The sequence below is a fragment of the Bubalus bubalis genome, chromosome 9 (genome assembly GCF_019923935.1).
Source record: "Bubalus bubalis isolate 160015118507 breed Murrah chromosome 9, NDDB_SH_1, whole genome shotgun sequence".
NCBI lineage: Eukaryota > Metazoa > Chordata > Mammalia > Artiodactyla > Bovidae > Bubalus > Bubalus bubalis.
The window spans coordinates 65,387,999-65,403,007 of NC_059165.1; the positions used below are offsets into that span (position 1 = coordinate 65,387,999).

Consider the following 15,009-nt stretch of genomic DNA (forward strand, 5'->3'; position numbering starts at 1 on the left):
GTGTATTACTCAGCTTCATCAAATGTAAACTTTTTTCCTATTCAGCGATAAATGGTTTTAGGCAGAATTCCTTTTTATGGATGTTTGGAAGTGGCAATTCCAAACAGGTATCAGATTTACTTTTAGCAAACTGGTCACCCCAAACCTGCTGGCCTCAGTATTTGTCATATTTCATCAGGTTCATAAAGACCTGCAGCTATTTCAAAGAGAACTTTGTTAAATGTGTTCAGAGAATGTGGTGCATAAAGCTTGTTGGGTACATCCAGTCAGATGCTAGGTACAGTAATGATATTTTGAAAGGTACAAAGGGCTGAGGGAATATTTTCCATTTATATATTGTCTGTTACATACAGCATGTCAGAATATTGTGCAAAATGCCCTGAGTTCATGATACACCAGTAGGAGAATTGGAACAATCTAGTACGGGGACAAAGGAACAAAGGGGACAAAAAAAGAGGACTGAAGGTATGTTTATTACAGGAAAAAGGCCTGTTTAAGCCTGAATCTCCCAACATGCAGACGCTAGAATTGAGACTTATTTGTAAAACTGAGTGATGGTTTTTGTACTCACAGAGGGAAAGCTCTAGGGAACTTGGGAGGACTTTGAACCCTGGCTACCCTGAAAGTTTTGCAATAAGGGTACCATTCAGTCTATTTGGGCTTGTGGCTGGCTTGGGGAAATGAATAGATGAATGACCTTTTAGTTTTCTTAACAACACAGAGTTTGTGTGTTTCTGAGCGGTCACCAGGGCCAGATAAATGTTAAGGGAAACCAGATTCAGGAGAACACAGGCCCTCTCTCCTCAGAGAGGCAGCTCAACTGTATATGGGGGAGGAGCAAGCTTCTTAGGCAATCATGGAGATCAGAGTGGAGGAGCTGTGGGGTAAAATGAATGTCTTGTTTCATGACATGATTTTCCTGCAAATCAATCAAATGTAATTTTATGACCTGAAGCCTATATACATTTATAAAGAAAACATTCACAGAACACACAGATGACAGCATTATGGCTGGGGCCTTAAGGGAACTTCCTGGAAGCTTCTAAATTTGCATTTTCATATACTGGGGGTTTTAAGTTACAGGATTTAAAAATAGAAGCTTACTACTCTTTCCTAGCTCACTTCTCTGCTTTTCTTTCATAATACCCTTATCATTATATATAGTATGTATTTTACACTATAGTCTCCCTCACAAGAAAAATTCCACAAAGGTGGGGAGTTTCTTTCAGTGCTGTATACTGAAATATGGAGAGGTGCTAAGTATTTGTTGAAGTAATAAATGGCTATGGGGAAAGGTAAAAAATAAAACATTAACCTAAAATTCCACCACCCACTCTTAATATTTATGTTTCCTTTGCCTTTGGGAGTGGGAGGGCAGTTACTTCTCTTTTGGGATCACTCTTATTACGAAGTTGAATACTTCTAAAAATGTTTTAAAACAATTAGCTGTATAGTAGCCCATCACGTGGGAGGGAGAGGCTTGCTCGGACCCTCTTCACACCTTACAAATTACATCCTAAGTTTGCAGCCGACTTTAAGGTTCTCCCCCTTGCCCCAAATCCCGCTGTGCCTTTCTCGTTTCCAGAGCTCCATTCCTGGCCGCAGCGTCATCACGCTGGGACGCAAACGCCTACGGACGCCGCGATGCTTTACGCAATGTCTGACGTCACGACGCAGAGCCTAGCAACCGCGCAGGCTCGTAACCGAGACCGTTATGGCTGTCGCCGCCCGGAGGAGGATGAGCGGCGCGGAGCAAGCAAATCTGCTGCCCAGGCCAGGTGTCCAGGTCCCCGGAGGACTGGCGCGGCCGCTGGTCCTGGCCCTCCTGCTTGCATCCGCCATCATGCCCAGTGGTAAAAGGGGCGCGGCGGCAGGGCGGGCGCGGGAAGACGGGGAGGGCCCCGGCGCGGAAGGCCAAGACGGGCCCGGCCAGGGAACGGGCGATTCCGAGTGTCCGGAGCAGGTGGCTGTATCTAGAGGGGGAGGGTGTCTTCAGCCCTGGCGAGGCTGTCTGAAGGTCTGTGGTAAGGGAGGCTGTTTGAAGGGGTCTGTGAAGGTAGGGTCTTTAAGAGGCCTCAGAAGTGGGCTTGAAAGCTCCGGGGACCCGGGGAGCTAGAGTGTAGATGGGCGGGGAAGGAGGAGTGGCCGTGGTGTCTAGAGAGTCTTAAAGAATGGGTTGCTACAGAGAATGGCTGTGATATGGTCTCCAAAATCCCTTGGAGGTGTGGAGTAAAAGAACAAAACAAAACAAAACAAAAACACAAAAAACGCACAACTGTAAGAGCTGTGAGTTGAGTTTATTCAATGTCTTACTAAAGGTTGTAGCGGGCGGAGCCAGCTTTTCAGTTCTGAGCAATTGTTCGAAGAGGTCAAGAGACGAGCCAGAATATGTATGATTTTTTTTTTTTTTTTTGCTGGGACATGTACTCGAACATCAAAAGATTATTGCTAATAACAACAGATCTGAAGGTTATAATTTTAGTACTTTTCTCTATATGGGAAGACACAGGAATCTGGGGTTATTGAAGTTTTTCCTTAAAGAGGCATTTCCTTAGATAGGACCCGTATATCCAAGGCAGAATACTGCATCCTGTTTTTCTCTATCCTGAATTCCCCTCAGGCCCACTGTGATGGGCACTTGCAGTGGCTAATGGCTGGATTCTTGTGGAACTGGAATGGCACACAGCTTTTTTTTTTTTTTTTAATTATTCTTTTTCTTTATAGAGATGGGAGTTATGAGGGTCTAGAAGAGAGGACAGAGGGAACATGTGCTGAAGAGTTTAGAAGGTGTGGTATCCAGAGAGAGTCCCAAGGTCAGGGCTGGGTGCCCGGGGGTTTAGCTGGGCCAAGGGACGGTGAGATCAGCCGTAAAGATGAAGGTGGGTAGGGGTAGTGATTGGACTGAGCTGATGGAATATTTTGGAGAGCAAAAGGGAAAAGAACTATCTTTGAGTACTGTTGCCTCTCTGAGGACTGGGAGGTTCTGCTGCTGCTGCTACCAAGTCGCTTCAGTCGTGTCTGACTCTGTGCGACCCCATAGATGGCAGCCCACTAGGCTCCGCTGTCCCTGGAATTCTCCAGGCAAGAACACTGGAGTGGGTTGCCATTTCCTTCTCCAATGCATGAGAGTGAAAAGTGAAAGTGAAGTTGCCCAGTCGTGCCTGACTCTTAGCGACCCCATCGTGCTTGGTGAAGAGCCAGAATGCTAGAGTATTGGACTTCTGAGGGGCTTAAGAGGACAGGAGTTCTGGGATAAGTGAGATTCATTGTAAACATAGTCCCCCTTCTCTGTGTCCCTCTGTGTCCTAGATAGCCCTGCTTCATTTTGATGGATCTGTAGGATTTAAGTATTTCTTTTTTAGTTTTTTGAGTCATGATTGACATATTAGTTTCAGGTGTACAGCATAATGATTTGATGTTTGTATACACTGAGAGCACCACAGGAAGTCTAGGTGCCATCCAGCACCCTGCATCGTTAACAACAGTTTTTTTTCTTATGATGAGGACTCTGAAGATTTACTTTCTTAGCAACTTTCCAGTATGCAGTATTATTCATTATGGTCACCATGCTGTACATTGCATCTGCATGCCTTATTTAATTTATGACTGGAAGTTTGTATCTTTTGATTCCCTTCACCTCCACTCTCTCCGCCTGCCTCCCCTACCATTTTGTTTTCTGTATCTGTGAGTTTAGCTTTTTTGTTTTGTTTTTTAAATGCCACATGTAAATGATATCATGATATTTGTCTTTCTCTTACTGACGTATTGCACTTCAGTGTAATGCCCTGAATATCCACTCACGTTGTTGCAGATGGCAAGATTCCATTCTCTTATTTCTTAATGATAATTCATCCTGTATATATACCTCAATTCTTTATCCATTCATTGATTCATGAGCTCCTTGGTTGTTTCTGTGTCTTGGCTATTTTAAATAATGCTGCATGATTAAGTATTCCTTTTCTTAGAAATGTTACATTGTTAATCAAGATATTGAAGGCCTTATTGAGAAATGAAACCTGTAAACCATATTCTGAGACTTGGGAGGAACAAATGCACTAATAAGAATTTATAATCCATTTAAGCAGTATCTTGTGTGGTAGCTCCTTTTTATTTTCAGGCCAAGGCACAATCCTTCTTAGGCCTAAATCTTTTCTGAGTTCAGATGGAAAACAGTATGAATGGGATAGTGTTCACTTATTTGCCAGCGAGGCTGTCTAGCCATACATTCCTCTGCTGCAGTGCTGTGGTTACTTACTTGGGTTTCCCCAGCAGGACTGAGTGTGTGTGGACCACCCTCCCAGAAGTGTTTGTAAGTCTGGGGAGGGACTGTGGTTCATTTTCCCAAGGTCCTTTCATAGCTAGTAAATAAGGAGGATTTCTCTTGTTGATGCAAGTATTCCTGTTCCTAAAGTACTTAAGTAGCATGGTTGTTTTGGTCATTAATCATCTAAGAAAAAACTGACATATAAACATTTATATTTCTTGCTGGAATGCTTAAGATATATGGTTTAGGGGTATATGTAGCTGGTAACTATAGTTTCAGAAACAACTTTTTAAGAGATGGTTGAAAATCTTCTGACATGTGCTTTTAATAGGGAGGCAGCTCCTTGCAGTACAGCGTAGCATGTGTAGAACTTTGGCTAATACAAATGTTCTTTGTAGGTGTGCCTTAGGGTAGAGTGATTTCAAAACAGTTACTCTTGTCAGAAGAAAATGAAAGTCTAGCTAGAATGTATTGAGTTTCAAACTTCAAGTAACCATAGAATGTTAGAAAGTTGCCATATCAGTTTTATTTAAACTTGTTCCATGTTAGATTTCTTAAACTTTCAGTGCTTGCTTGGGTGTTTTCTTGGCAATCTCTGAGACTTTTTTAGTTTTATGTGTTCGTTTTGATGAGTTTAAAAAAACTAATGTAAGCATTATTTTGGATTATGGGATACTCACTGTAAGACCAAGTCTGCCATGCTATTTCAAAAATGCCTACTTTCTACATTCTGCCATCATATTGCTCCCAGATGTTGCCTTAATTTATTTACTATGTAATGTATTCAATTTTTAAGGCATTTTTTTCTCAGAATTCAATGTGTGAATGAATTATCAGAAATATTGATACAGTGTAAGGAAGTTTTTAAAAAGGGACCAGTAGAAGAGAAATTAAAAACTTTTAATTTTTAAAAAGTTAACTTTTAACTAGAGAGGTAATATCAAATAGGGAAGGGTAGAGATGGAACATATATTTAGAAATCTAAAGCTATATAAAAACTTGAACAAGTAAATCTGTGAAGTCAGAGTTACCACTTTGTTCTGAAAACACGTCATAGCTGACTGGATTAGCCTTTTTTCTTTGAAGGAGTGGTGGTCCAGAAGGTTGATCTAATTTACATCAAATGTTTCAGGTGAATTCCAAGTTTGTTTTCTTGGATGTAACGTCTAGTGTTTTTTATTGTTTGGATGCACTGCAGGGCGTGTTAGATCTCAGTTTCCCAACCAGGGTTCAGCCCGTGCCCCCTGCAGTGGAAGCACAGAATCTTAACCACTGGACCACCAGGGAAGTCCTAATTTCCACATTTTTACTCCTTGAGCAATATTTATTAACTACTCCTACCTGGAGCTTCCCCGGTGGACTCCTACCTGATGCTAGGTATCGGAGTTACAGCAACAGATAGGGTGACGTTGGAGATATCCTTAGAAGAGTGAGTGGGGTTTTACCTGGCTAAGAACTATGAGAAAGGCTTTTGAGAGGGTGTAGTCCGCACAGAGTCGAACACGACTGAAGCGACTTAGCAGCAGCAGCAGCAGCAGCAGGTACAGAAACACTACTTGGGAAGCAGTGTAGGATTTGTGGTGAGAGTTGGGTCAAGAGCATGTTCAGTAAGTGTTTATTGAATGCCTGCTATCTGTTAAGTAGGCAGTGGGGATAGAATAGTTTGGAAGATTAGTAAGAGGTAATAGCATTCAGATAATGGGGACCAGATCATATAGGAGCTTATAGGCTATTATAAAGGCTTTGAATTTCACTTTTGAGAGAAGCTGAGAGCTACTAGGTGGTTTTAAGCAGAGCAGTAACATCATTTAACATAAGGTTTTACAGGGTGACTCTGGCTGTTACGTTGAGAGTGGACACTGGGGATCATGGTAGAAGCAGGCAGATCATTTAGAAGACTACTGTAATAATCTGGGTGAGATGATGGCTTGGATTAGGCAGTAGCAATGGAGAGGTGAAAACTCTTCAAATTCTTCATATCTTTTGAAGGTAGGGTGACAGATTGGATGTGGAGTGTTAAAATAATGACTGCAAAGCTTTAGGCTTGAACAACAGAAAAATGGAGTTGTCATAACTGAGAGGGAGACTGTACATAGAGCAGGGTTTTGTTGTTGTTGTTTGTTTCTTTGTCTTCTCTTTTTGGAGTGGGGAGTAAAAATTCATGTCTTTAACCTTTTCATCTTGAAATAATTGTAAATTCACTTGCAGTTGTAAAAAATAAAATACAGAAATTTTGTGTACCCTTTACCCAGTTTTTCTCAGTGATAGTATCCTGCAAAACTGTAGTGCAGTACCACAACCAGACACTGATACTGATACAGTCAAGATACAGAGCATTTCCATCACCATGAGGATTTTTTCTGTGGCTCTTTTAAAAGTCACCCTCACTTTTTCCCTGTCCCTACTCCCTCCTGAATTCCTGGCAACCACTAATCTTTTTTATTTCTATAATCTTATCATTTTGTGAATGTGATGTATGGAATCATATCATATGTAGCTTTTGGGAGTTGGTTTTACCTAGTATAATGTGATGTATGAAATCATATACTATGTAGCTTTTGGGAGTTGGCTGGGTTTACCTAGTATAATTCTTGGGAGGTTCATCTGAGTTGTTTCATGTATCAATAGTTTGTTCCTTTTTATTGCTGAGTAATGTTCCTTGGCATTTATGTGTAGTACACTTGTTTAACCCTTCATCTATTGAAGGACATCTGAGTTGTTTCCAGTTTTTGGCTATTGTGAATAAGGCTGCTATAAACATTTATGCAAAGATTTTTATGTGAACATAAAAATTCATTTCTCTAGGATGAATGCCCAGGACTGTAACTGCTGGGTCAGGTGGTAGTTGCACATTTAGTTTAAGAAACTGCCAAACTGTTTTCTGAAATGGTTGTCACATGTTATGTAACCAGAGCAACATGTGAGTGATCTTGTTACTCTGCATCCTTGCCAACATTTGACATGGTCATTATTTTTTATTTTAGCCATTCTGATAGGTGTATGGTGATATCTCATTGAGATTTAATTTGCATTTTGCTAAGGGAGAAGGCAATGGCACCCCACTCCAGTACTCTTGCCTGGAAAATCCCATTTATTGGAGAAGGAAATGGCAACCCACTCCAGTGTTCTTGCCTGGAGAATCCCAGGGACGGCGGAGCCTGGTGGGCTGCCGTCTATGGGGTCACACAGAGTCAGGACACGACTGAAGTGACTTAGCAGCAGCAGTGGTTAACATCTTTTCACGTGCTTGTTTGCCATCTGTATACTCTTTTTGGTGAAATGTCTCTCTGTGTCTTTTGTCCATGTTCTAATTGGATTGTTTGCTTTTTCACTTTTGAGTTGTCATAATTCTTCATGTATTCTAGATATTAGTCCTTTGTTGGGTATGGGGCTTACAGATACTTCTTCCACTTGGTAGCTTGTCTTTTCTTCCTCACAAAAGTCTTTTACTGAACAAAAGTTTTAAAATTTCGACGGAATCCAATTTATGAATTTTTCCTTTTATGTATTGTGTTTTTGGTCTAAGAATTTATCTAGTCCATGATTCTGAAGATTTTGTTGGAGGTCTTTTTCTAAAATCTGTGTAGTTTTAAAAAAAATTATTATTTTAATTAATTTACTTAAACTTTGGTAGTGTTGGGTCTTCGTTGCTGCGTGAGGGCTTTCTCTGGTTGTGGTGTGTGGACTTCTCTTGTGGAGCACAGGCTCCAGGCGCATGGGCTTAGTTGCTCCACGGCACGTGGGATCTTCCTGGACCAGGGATTGAACCCATGTCCCCTGCATTGGGAGGTGGACTCTTATCCAGTATACCACCAGGCAAGGCCCTAAAATCTGTGTAGTTTTACATTTAAACTTGTGATCCATTTTTTAGTTAATATTTGCAAAAGGTGTGAGACTTAGGCCAAGGTTAATTTAGCTTGTTAGATTACATTGATTTTTGAGTATTGAGGCGATCTTGCATCTCTGAAATAAACCTTACTAATCATGGAGTATCGTTTTATATATTGGTCATTTCTTTTTTCTTTTTTTTTTGGCTGTTCCATGTGGTTTGCGGTGTCTCAGTTTCCCAGCCAGGGATTGAACCTGGGCAGTGAAAGCTTGGAATCCTAATCACTAGCTCACCAGGGAACTTTATATTGCTGGTTTCTATTTGTTAGTATTTTGTTAAGAATTTTTGCATTTCTGTTCAGGAAGGATACCAATGTGTAATTTTCTTTTTCTGTAGTGTCTTTGGTTTTGGTTTCAGGAGCTTCATAAAAGGAATCATGAGGTGTTCGTTCCCTCTGCAGGTCTCTGGAGGAGGTTGTATAGAATTGGTGTTAACTCTACATTAAACATTTGGTAGAATTCTCCAGTGAATTCTCCATTCTTATGTGGGCAAGGATATTTAATTTTGGGGAATTTTAAAATTAACAATTCAGTTTCTTTAATAGTTAAAGGGCTAGTCAAATTATGTATTCCATATGTGGTAAGTTGTGGTACTTTGTGTTTTTAAGATTCTGGTCTTAAACTTTCTCTTTTAGTTGCTTTTTATGACATTGCTCTGACGGGGAGGTGGGGGTTGATGCACATTACTTGCAGTTAGAGCTAGAAACCTAGGGGCTCTACTTGATCTGCGTTGAGCCTTAAGGACAGTGGTGGTCCTGGCAGCTCTGGGCAGAGGTGGGAGTTTCGGCTCCTCTTGTGGCCTGCGCTGACATGTTGGTGGGGACAGCCTCGTTACTGCGGGGCCATGGCTAAAGTCTTGACTGTCCACTAGGCCTCCTCAGAGGAGAAGGCAATGGCACCCCACTCCAGTACTCTTGCCTGGAAAATCCCATGGACGGAGGAGCCTGGTAGGCTGCAGTCCATGGGGTCGCTGAGAGTCGGACACGACTGAGTGACTTCACTTTCACTTTTCACTTGCATGTATTGGAGAAGGAAATGGCAACCCACTCCAGTGTTCTTGCCTGGAGAATCCCAGGGACGGGGGAGCCTGGTGGGCTGCTGTCTGTGGGGTCACACAGAGTCGGACACGACTGAAGTGACTTAGCATAGCATAGCATAGGCCTCCTCAGACACATCCTTTTATGGAGGCGAAGGGGCACCTCATTGCAGCTTGGTCAGGGTGGTAATCTAGGCTCCCCACTTGGTCTTTGCTGCTGTAAGTGTGAGTGGAGAGTGGTGCTCTTTGTTTGGAGAGAGTAAGAGCAGTCGTCTAAAAGTTTTCTTTCTTGCTAGGCTGCCTCTCTCCTGATCTTCTGGCGAGAGAGCAGGCTTTTTTGGGGGCCCGTTTTGTCCATACTCTTGGGTGTTTCCAGGTTACTGGATTCTTCAGCTCCAAGTCAGGAATACATGAGGTAAAAAAAGTTCAGGATAGTCAACTCTGGGTTGTTTCTCAGGTCCTGAGGTCTCTGATTGCTCTGCCTTATTCTTTCCACCTTTCACAATTGTGTTATTTTATATGTAATAGGAAGAGTTTTATTTGTTTTTAGTGGGAAGAATAGGGAAAAATACATTTACTCCATCTTCCTAGCAGTGAAAGTCAGAATTTCATTTTGAACATGTTAATTTGAATGACAAATCTAAGCAGACATGTCAGGTAGACAGTTGGACTTATGAGCCTAGAGTTCTGGTAGTTTGTGGACCTTCTCTTTTGAGGGCTTCATTTTTCTAAGAGAAGTCAGGAAGTTATATGAGCCTTTGACAATGAGGACAACAGAAAAGGTTTTAGAAATTTGAGGACAGAGCAAGCTGTGAATGGTCTACTAAGAGAGAAGGGTGAACAGGCTGGGAAAACACAGGATAATTGCTGACAGCATAACAGGTACATCTGGATTTGGGTGTTGCATTTAAAATGAAATAAAAAATGAAAAATAGAAAATGAAATATTCATCAGATAACAGTTGCCTTGCCAGATAGTAAGAACTTAAGCAGCATAGGAGACCTGTTGCATTTCCTAGCCTGCCACCTTAAGAAAAAGAAGGAATAGAGAGGGGTCTGACTTTAGGTCACAGTGGCAAAGTCCACACAGAGCTTGTGCCCTCTGTTCTACTTTCACAAAGGTTGGATTTCAGTACCTGCAGAACAGAAGGTGACTAATCTGAGCTTAGTGAAAAATATAGGTGTATTTCCTTTTAGCTTGGTGGAGATAAATTTGGAGATTTCAGTGTAACATTTCTTTCTTTACTTATTTAGTTCCATCACAGATTGAGTCATTGAGCCAGCCTGTACTCACGTCAGATGTTTCTACTCCACATATGAATGCTTTAACAAATGAAAACCAAACCACACCTTCTGCTTCCCAAATCAGCACCACTCTCCCTCCCACAACTAGTACAGAAAAAAGTGGAGTGGCGTCCGTGTCCCCTCATCCCTTGCCTACTACTACTCTGTCCCAAGAGGAAGTTGATAACAATGAAGATCCTAGCATAGAGGAGGAGGATCTTCTCACACTGAACAGTTCTCCGTCTACTGCCAAAGACACTCTGGACAACGGGGATTATGGAGAACCAGACTATGACTGGACCACCAGCCCCCGGGATGATGAGTCCAGTGAAGCCTTGGAAGAAAACAGGGGCTACATGGAAATTGAACAGTCAGAGAGACCTTTTAAAACCCCACCCTCAAATATAGAAGAGGAAGATAGCCATTTCTTTTTCCACCTTATTATTTTTGCTTTTTGTATTGCTATTGTTTATATTACATATCACAACAAAAGGAAGGTAAGTTTGAGCTTTTTTTCACCCCCTCTAGTTGCCCTCTGTTATCTCAGTCATACTTCTTATTAATGCTTTTGCTTATTCAGAGATTTTTTCCCCTCTTTTAATCAGGTTTCAGTTGATGGTAAAATATTGTGATATCTCATCAGCTTGTATGTCTTTGTGGATTTTAACAAATGACAGAATGCTTTACTGCATGTGAGTGAGTGAGTGAAAATTGCTCAGTCATGTCTGACTCTTTGCGACCCCATGGACTATACAGTCCATGAAATTCTCCAGGCCAGAGTACCGGAGTGGGTAGCCTTTCCTTTCTCCAGGGATCGAACCCAGGCTTTCCACATTGCAGGTGGATTCTTTACCATTTGAACCACAAGGGAAGTCCAAGAATATTGGAGTGGGTAGCCTATCCCTTCTCCAGTGGATCTTCCCAACCCAGGAATTAAACCCGGGGCTTCCCTGGTGGCTTAGAGGGTAAAAGCGTCTGCCTGCAATGTGGGAGACCTGGGTTCAATCCCTGAGTTGGGAAGATCCCCTGGAGAAGGAAATGGCAACCCACTCCAGTACTCTTGCCTGGAAAATCCCATGGATGGAGGAGCCTGGGAGGCTGCAGTCCATGGGGTCACAAAGAGTCGGACACGACTGAGCGACTTCACTTTCACTTTCTTCTGCATTGCAGGGGGATTCTTTACCAGCTGAGCTATCAAGGAAGCCTACTACATGTGCTTTTAAAAAAAAGAAGCCAATTGATTTTGAGCAAAACCAAAGCCTGATGATTTTTTTTTTTAAGATTTTATGTCTTAATTTGGCATTGCTACTTCATTGGGAGTACTTGTGGAGGGAGATGTTAATTTAGGACTTCTAATGTATTTACATTGAACTTAATGTTATTTTGATAACTTTTTCCCCTGGTTGTTAAAGTATTAGATGCCTTTTTTAGGGACACAGAAAAATATAGAAAAGAAAATGTAAGCTACTACCCAAAGCTGAACATTATGAACATTTTGGTATATTTCTGGCCTGTAAATGTGTGTATACTTCAGATATATATGTGTATGCTAATAATTTTTAAATGAACTTGATTTCCTATAGAGTTGTATATCTTGCCTTTTACCTAACAAATCATGAGCATTTTTCATATCATTAATATTCTTTAAAAACATGATTTAATAGCTACGTAATTTAACTTTTTCCTGTTGAGTATTTAGATTGTTTTCAAACTTTGATCCAGAAATAATAATATGATGAACATTGCTGTACTAAAATTGGTTTGTTGGATTACATGAGGCAGAGGAGGCATAAATAGGACTCTATGGATAATTTAGTGTGAGGGTTCATCTGGGCGCTCTGCAGTCCTGAGCTAAATAGTTAAACTTTTTAAATACTTAAAGGGAAATCAAACACAGTGTCCTTTTTAATACTTACTGGTCAGGAAATCTCAGTTCTTGACTTTGTTGTAACTTGCTTTGTGATTCCTAGCACCCACTTCCCCTTAAGGACATTGATTTTCTCACCTGCAAAATGATACAAAGGTAATTTCAGAATGCCTTCCAGCTTAGAGAATCAGTGATTCTAATATCTCACTTGTGGTTTTGAGTTGGTTTATTTGTGGTTTAGTGGTCTCTCAGTAGTTCTGTAAGTATTTGTAGGTGGATGAAATTTTGAATGCCAGTTATGTTTTATTCCACTGTTCAGTGTGGGACCATCTCTATTACAAACACCTAAAGAAAGAAAGTGAAGTTGCTCAGTCATGTCTGACTCTTTGCGACCCTGTGGACTATAGTCTACCAAGCTTCTCCGTCCATGGGATTTTCCAGGCAAGAGTGCTGGAGTGGGTTGCCATTTCCTTCTCCAGGGGATCTTCCCGACCCAGGGATTGAACCTGGGTCTCCCGCATTGCAGGCAGACGCTTTACCATCTGAGCCACCTCGGAAGCCCTAGGGACTTAAACGCCTAAGGGACTTGTTAAACAGGTAGGTTCCTGGACTCCACTGCTACCTATTAGCTCATCTCTGAAGAGAGAGGCCAGGAATCAGTCTTTAACAGGGACTTCTGTTTACATTAAAATTTAAAAAGCACTGTTTCAGCTTATTTACAAGATGGAAAACAAAATAGCCCTTTTGTTGTTGACATTTTACTTTTGTGTTTGGGAACCTAGGAGACAGATATTTCAGTTATAAAAACTTTTAGCATGTCCTCTATTTTCTCTTTTGAATATCTGATTTGTTTTATTTCAGATTTTCCTTCTGGTTCAAAGCAGGAAATGGCGTGATGGTTTTTGTTCCAAAACAGTGGAATATCATCGTCTTGACCAGAATGTTAATGAAGCAATGCCTTCTCTGAAGATTACCAATGATTATATATTTTAAAGCACTGTGATTTGCATTTGCTTATTATGTAATTTTATTTGCTTGACTTTTTATATGATATTGTGCAGATGTTTGCCATTGGCAGTTCATACTTAAATGAGAGGTGGGCCTCTCTTTATTTTGCCTTGGTGCTTTGGAAATTAAGTATCACGAACAAGGAGTATATAATTTTTTATCTACATTTTTAGAGGTAAATTCAATCAGGTGTCCAAAATGTGGAGCTAAGCATTACCTGTTAGTTTTTTATTGTTTTAGATTTCTTTATTGTACTTCTTCTGGAAGTGTTAGTAATGCTACTTTAAAAAAATCCCAAACTTATAATTAAATTCTAACACATCTGATATTGCTGACTCAGATTCTCTTTCTGCCATCCAAATATTGTTTCTTAAGCACACATTTCTTTGTGCTGTCAAACTGTAATCTACAAGGATGTATGTAATAATGCTTTACATATAAGTCACATTTTTTTCTTCCAGGACTCTTTGCTTTGGATATTTTTGGATAATTTATGTATAATTTATTATTGCTCATTCTGACCACGATTTTAAGTAGCACATTAATAAATGTGTCTAAAAATTCTGGCAATAGAGACTCTGCAGTTTGCAGTAGACGTAAATAAAATGTTATAGATAGCTTTTTTGCTTTGAATTACTGAATTAAATTTAGAGGTAGAAATTGTTGTGAAATATTAAATACACGTACAATTGCTTTTACTTAGCAATTGATTGTAGCACGGGTTCCTCCAAGCTTTCAAGCAAGGGGCAGAGTTTAAAATTATATCATATTTGTTCACTCGCTTATTTTTTATAGTAAGTTTGAATGAATTTTAGGAGACATTGTAATTTAAATGATATTGGATCTAGGTCTTTCAAATGAAAATTATACCTGTTTGTATACATAAAGGCTGTATCTGTACACTGGCTCTTTCTCCCTTTGTGCTTGTTTGGTTTCTTGTTCTTTTTTAATAGCAACTGGAAATTGCTTACTTTATTTAATTTTGACTTGTCTTTCTATCATAAGGAGTTGATCAGTATGTAAATATATGATTTGAAACATGGTTGACTTACAGGTGTCACAACAACTTTTTAGAAAACATAACCCCTAATATGTGTTAAACGCCACTCACGAAACCCAGGTGAGCTAGTGGGCATATTGTTTGTGTAGAGATGGAAGAGGCAGGGCAGTCCATCGTTTCTCTTGGGTGGGCCGTTTACTGTTTGAGTAAGGAAGGGAGGCACAGTGGAGGTACACCTGAACTGTTCTTGCAGTAATTTTTTCATATCTGAAATTGTATTATTTAATATTTTGAATAAGATTTTAAAAAATAAATGGCAAAGATATAAATTCATGATTTTATAAGCATGTTTCATTTTAATGATGCGGCCTTCACTGGGTGGTGATAGATGGGTAGTGTATCTCTGGGAGGAAAAAAAAAGAAAATGTGTTAGCTTGCTTTTGTTCCTTTTAGCACTGGGACTCTGCTTCTGTGAATTCCACATAACATTTCTAGATCCTACTTTAGATCTAGTTTATGGCTATGTACTGTGGTTCATTGAAAACCATAGCAAAGTAGGATTGCAAAGGAAAGTAAAGCAGCTAAATCAGTGTGCTGCACTTCTGGCATCCTGCTTCCTTGTTGTCTTCCTGTTGAAGCCTCTCCCATCCTGGAGGATTGCCC

The 15,009-nt window shown here is 40.4% G+C and overlaps 1 protein-coding gene across 1 annotated transcript; it reads left to right on the forward strand.

The window, feature by feature from the left end:
- The first annotated feature begins 1,669 nt into the window (after nucleotides 1-1,669).
- Nucleotides 1,670-14,679, forward strand: C9H5orf15 (chromosome 9 C5orf15 homolog). The gene is made up of 3 exons (XM_006042814.4): nucleotides 1,670-1,853; nucleotides 10,442-10,968; nucleotides 13,200-14,679. Exons 1-3 carry the CDS (start codon nucleotides 1,715-1,717, stop codon nucleotides 13,329-13,331), a joined length of 798 nt encoding a protein of 265 aa, XP_006042876.1. The 5' UTR covers nucleotides 1,670-1,714; the 3' UTR covers nucleotides 13,332-14,679.
- Nucleotides 14,680-15,009: the final 330 nt, after the last annotated feature.

Excerpts from the sequence above, each read along its gene's own strand:
- C9H5orf15 (XM_006042814.4), top strand. The coding sequence starts at position 1,715 with ATGGCTGTCGCCGCCCGGAGGAGGATGAGCGGCGCGGAGCAAGCAAAT. Across the intron at positions 1,854-10,441 it reads ATCCGCCATCATGCCCAGTG|TTCCATCACAGATTGAGTCA; the intron begins GTAAAAGGGGCG and ends TTACTTATTTAG. Across the intron at positions 10,969-13,199 it reads CATATCACAACAAAAGGAAG|ATTTTCCTTCTGGTTCAAAG; the intron begins GTAAGTTTGAGC and ends GTTTTATTTCAG.